At 64.5% G+C, this 5,051-nt stretch overlaps 1 protein-coding gene across 1 annotated transcript; it reads right to left on the bottom strand.

Annotated features, from left to right (window-relative positions):
- Nucleotides 1-2,501: 2,501 nt before the first annotated feature.
- Nucleotides 2,502-3,890, bottom strand: CLDN5 (claudin 5). Its single transcript, XM_030836403.2, has one exon. It carries the CDS (start codon nt 3,762-3,764, stop codon nt 3,108-3,110), a length of 657 nt encoding a protein of 218 aa, XP_030692263.1. The 5' UTR covers nt 3,765-3,890; the 3' UTR covers nt 2,502-3,107.
- Between the last annotated feature and the right edge of the window lie 1,161 nt (nt 3,891-5,051).

Below are 5,051 nucleotides of genomic sequence, written 5' to 3'. Positions count from 1 at the left end.
GGTTTGGTGCCCCAATCTTGGCTCTGGTCACAGGGCCAGGGCTTGGTTGTTCTCTGAGCCTTGTATGTCCAGAGGGACCTTGATCCTGTGCCCTGGGCACCCCGATGCCCAGCAGGAAATCAGCATGGGGGCAGCTTCCAGGCTCCCTGGACAGCAGTGGGCAGAGGCCAGGCCCCTCAGCACCTCCACTGACCACTTTGATGCCAGCCAGGACCTGGCTCGGTTCACCCTCCCACCACTTCCTCCTGTCCACTGGCCTTGGCAGCATCTCAAGTCCACCCTCTTGATCATGTACCCCTCCCAGGCCCACCCTCCACGTCCATCATCTTACCCCCAGCACCTGCCTGTCCAGGCACCCCCACCTCTGGGCACATGGCAGACACCATCAGGCGAGTCAGGCAGGGATAGCAAGGGCGGGGCCCCAATTCAGGAAGGGAGGGGCTTGCTGAGGGGCCTTGGGGTCAGCTTCGCCCACGTCCTATCGCAGAAGGTCCAAGCTGGACAGGCTTCAGCAACCTCCAAAGTCTTCGGAGCAGCAAGAGTTCTCTGTCAGGGAAGCCGTGGGATCAGCTGGCCCCACCCTCCCAGTTGTCCCCAGGACACCTGCAAGGGTTGAGGGGATCTGGAGGCAAGGAGGATGCCATTTCTGTCCTCTGGCAAGGAGAGAGCCATTCACGGAAGTGGCTGAGGCCATCTGTGACCACTGCACAGAGCTCGGGTGCCAGGGGAGCAGGCAGGCTGGAGGGCCATGGCCACCTAGGTGTGGCACCTGGGCCCACGGGCAAGAGGTGGCAGAGTGGTTTGGGCAGCACTTACGTTGGTGGGAAAAGCCCAGAAATCGTGTTCAGGAACTGAGGACACGGGTTAGGGGGGCTAGGTCTTAGGGTGGGCCTTGGGGAGGGGTAGTGGGCAGTGGGGTCAGCTGCATTGGAGCTGCATTGCTCCTCCCACCTGACCTCTGGCAGTGGAGTTTTCCCCTGCCCTTCCCAGCATGGGTTGGGGACAGCAGCCTGCCCCGCCAGGGCCCTCAAGCTGCCCACCCTGGCCATCTGCAGAAGCTGAGGGCTGGGCAGCTACCATTCAGAATCCCAGCTGACGCCTGGGGCCCTGGAGTCAAGAGAGCTCTGGGCTGTGGAGGAGGCAGCCTTAGGCCTGCACCTGGGCCAGACAGCCTGTACCCGAGACTGCCTGGACCCTGTGGCCAGAGCAGAAGTGGAAGGACCTTTGTTCCTACCCTACCAAGAGCCAAGGCTCCAGGATCACACACTTGCTCGCTTGGGAGCTGTTCTAGGTTAGGCTCAGGCAGGGCTGCCATAAAGGCTAAGGACCTCTGTGCCATGGGGCCCATCTCTCTATAGTCATCCCACTGTTGGGAGCTAAGGCCCCCAGATAGTTCAGCCTCCCTGGAAGTTCTGGGATTCAGGGCCATGTTCACAGTAGCTGCCCTGAGCCTGTCCTTGGGTTCTGCCCCTCCCTACAATGAGGAACCTGGCCAGGCCTGGGAGACTCCTTGCCATTGGACCCAGCCCAGGCATTTCTGGACATGGCCCTCAGGGTGGAGTTTGGGGGCATTTGCCAAGCCCTCCACACTGGCTGGGCTTGGAACTCCTCCCAGCAGCCCCTGATCCTGTCCACTGTTCTCTTCTGCCCTGGAAGCAATGAGTTCTTGGTGGCTGTGACAGCTCTGGTCTGCTTTGCCCTCCAGGAATCCCACCCAAAGGAGGAAGGTCACATGGTGCTCCCAGCAGGGGTTGACACAGAGGTGCTGATGGTTGGCCTAAGTCTGGGCTGGCCGCCAGACCACCAAGATGGGCACAGGCCCTGTGCAGAGCGCTAGGATAGAGGGGCTGAAGCTGAATCTGGGCAGCCGGCCGCGGGTGCCTCCTCCCCATGGCAACGCACTTCTCAACCTGCAGCCAGCTCTGCTGGAGCCCAGCACACATCCTGGATTTGCCCCTGTTCCCACTGCACTATTGGCAGAAAGGACGGAGTCAGTGTTGTATAGATGTCTAGCCATGTGAGGCGACCCAGAGATGGCCAAACCCTGGGAGGGCAGGTGGAAAACGCCTGTCCGGTGGTTCCTGGGGACCAGCCTCTTCTAGGCAAAGCCAGTAGCCTGGCAGCCCACCCTTAGCCCTACCTGCATCCCAAGACCCACACACACTGGCTAGGGTCAACCTGCATCTTCTGCTGGGGTCTGCATCACAGCCCCTACTCTCCACCCCCACCCCCAGTCTCTATGGCTCAGCAGTGGCCCTTCTGACTACATATCTCACCTCCCTGCGTTGCAGTGAGCTGTGGCTGTTTCCCACCCAACGGGAAGGTGACCAGATGGCAGGAGGGACCTGAGAAATGGCCATGGGATCTTCAGGATCCCAGAGGCCAGCCCTGGAAGGTCCCCCCAGGAGCTTTTTGGGGGAGAATTTGGTGGGTAGGTGGATGAATGGGGGCTGCAAAGCACAGGCGGTGACTGGACAAAGAACAGGACACAGGTGGGAGGGTATCCAAACCATTTACTAAGCGGACTCTTACCCCAACCCCCCAAGCTGTGAAGGAGGGCAGGGCCCCAGCCCCACACCCAGGATCCGGTTCCCGTAAGCCTTGCCTGGCGAGCTGCAGGGGTGAGACAGGGAGGTCCAGACCAAGTCTCTTGCCCCCACCCGGAGGCCAGCCTGCTGATGGAGTGAAGGCCAGTTATAAACGTCCCTCCAGCAGCCGAGGCTGGGGCCCCTGGGCTCTCGGTCTGCCCCTCTGGAATCAGCAGGAGCCACTAGGGAGTGGGTGGCATCCAAGACCCTGACGGTCAGAGAGGGAGCGGCATCTCCAGTCCAGTGCCCACACGGCCGAAGGAACGCGCGCCCTACCCACGTCGGAGCCAGCACTGCACACAAAAAGAAACAGAGCGAGTCTTCCCAAGTGCGCGTCGCCTTGCGGGGCAGGGCGCAGCCCGGGGCCGGCTAGGAGGCCGGAGAGGACGGGCTGCGGACAGAGTCCGGTCCGTGCGCAGGACCCAGAGTTCCGCAGAGCCTGTGCGCCGCGGAGGCCGCCGTCCATGCGGGGCTCCCCTGGCCGGTCCTCCCGCTCGCGGCCCTGCCGCGCAAGCGCACTCAAACATAGTTCTTCTTGTCGTAGTCGCCGCTGGCCGTAGGCCGCCGCGGCGCCGAGTACTTGACCGGGAAGCCGAAGTCGGGGCGGCCGGCGCAGACCCAGGCGCCGCAGCACACGAGGCCGCCGCCGCACATGAGCAGCGCCGAGGCGGCCCAGCCGATGTAAAGCGCGGCGCCCAGCTCGTACTTCTGCGACATGGGCACGGTCGGGTCGTAGAACTCCCGGACCACGATGTTGGCGAACCAGCAGAGCGGCACGAGTGCCAGCAGCCCGCAGAGCGCGTAAAGCGCGCCGCCCGTGAGGGCCACGCGTGCCTTACCCGGGCCGGGGGCCACGCAGGTGGTGCACTGCGCGCCCGCCAGGGTCACAAAGAGCGCGACAAGCGCCAGGAGCACGGCGCCCACGGTGAGCGCCCGCGCCGCCTGCACCTCTGTGCTCAGCGCCAGCACCGAGTCGTACACCTTGCACTGCATGTGCCCTGTGCTCTGCACCACGCACGACATCCACAGCCCCTTCCAGGTGGTCTGCGCCGTCACGATGTTGTGGTCCAGGAAAGCGGTCACCTGCCACATGGGCAGCCCGCACGCCAGGATCAGGCCCACCCAGCCCACCAGGCACAACACCAGGCCGAGAATCTCCAGCGCCGCCGACCCCATGGCTGGAGACAAGACGGGCGCCCGACGGCCCGGGGCCTCCGGGCGCGCACAGCTTACTCCCTCCGATCCCGGGCCCAGGGGCACCACAGCACAGCGTCGGGTCTGCTGGCGCTTCTAGGGGGGCTTCCCATTTGAAGGTTCGGGGGGCGGACTATGACCCGCGGGCCCAGCCCCCCACCCTGAGCAGCCAATCCACGCCCAGGCCATCCGCCCGCAGCCAATCGCAGGCGCCCCCGGCAGCAGGAGTTAGGAAAACAACTGCGCGTGGGGGTAGCGGGTGGCGGGCGGCGGGAGGCGGGCGGCGCGGGGAACCGCGGGGCATCCGGTGGCGGCCCCGGACCCTCATCCGCCGTTGTCCTAATCGCTGCAGAGCCCGTTCCAAGCTGACCACGCTCCACGAACTACCTCCCTGTGCGCCCCCACCTCGCCGTTTCAGGAGCTGCATGACCCTGGGTCTGCACCGATTTCCCCGACACATCCTCGAACGAGCCAGTTGGTCCCTACCTCCCAGGCCAGCTCCACTCTTCCCTGGCCCCGGTCGGCGGGAGCCACTGCGCCGAGGGCCCCCGGGTTAGCCAAACACAGCTCGGCCTGTTCCTCCAGGAAGCTCTCCCTGGAGTCCAAGCCCAACACAGCCCCCTTCTCTGCACCCCGACCACTGTGGCCCTTCGAGTGCTGACACTGTCTCCCTCACAGGCCGAGAAGCCAGGAAGGCCTGTGCGGGTCAGGCCGGGGTTCCTGCTTCGTCCAAGGCCCTGCCCAGCGCCACCACGTCCCTGGGGCTTGCGGCTCCAGCACGAAGCAGAAAGAACGGGGCCTTCCCGTGGCCTCCGGAGACCCCCACTCTGCCCCTGCTGCCGGGGCTTCCCATACCTCCCAACCTTTGCACTGACTGCTCCTCTTCCGGAGATGCTGCCCATCCCCCATCCTTTGAGGCCCAGCTGAGGCGACAGCGTCAGTAAATCCCCAGTGACCCAGCATACAGGCAATCCTCCCAGGAGCAGCCCGTGGCCCCAGGCTCTGCCACCTACTCCCTGCTCCAGGCCTCAGACAAGAGACAGAGAAACGCAGGGGCTGTACTCTGCCCTCCCACCAGCTGCAGTGCTACCCTGGCACCCCAGCCCCCAGGCCACCCTCCGGAAGCCAACATGGAGTTTCCTGACTGGGAGGAAGAGCCCCCATCCTCGCTGGAGGCGGGAGGCGAGGGATTTCCGGGCATTCTTCTGCACAATGGCCCAGCCATTTCTCCAAGGCCCACTGGGATGGACAGTGGGGCCCCCTGAGGCT

This window comes from Globicephala melas, chromosome 13 (genome assembly GCF_963455315.2).
Source record: "Globicephala melas chromosome 13, mGloMel1.2, whole genome shotgun sequence".
NCBI lineage: Eukaryota > Metazoa > Chordata > Mammalia > Artiodactyla > Delphinidae > Globicephala > Globicephala melas.
Note: the sequence above shows the minus strand (reverse complement) of the source record. Positions and strands in the feature narration are given on the sequence as shown.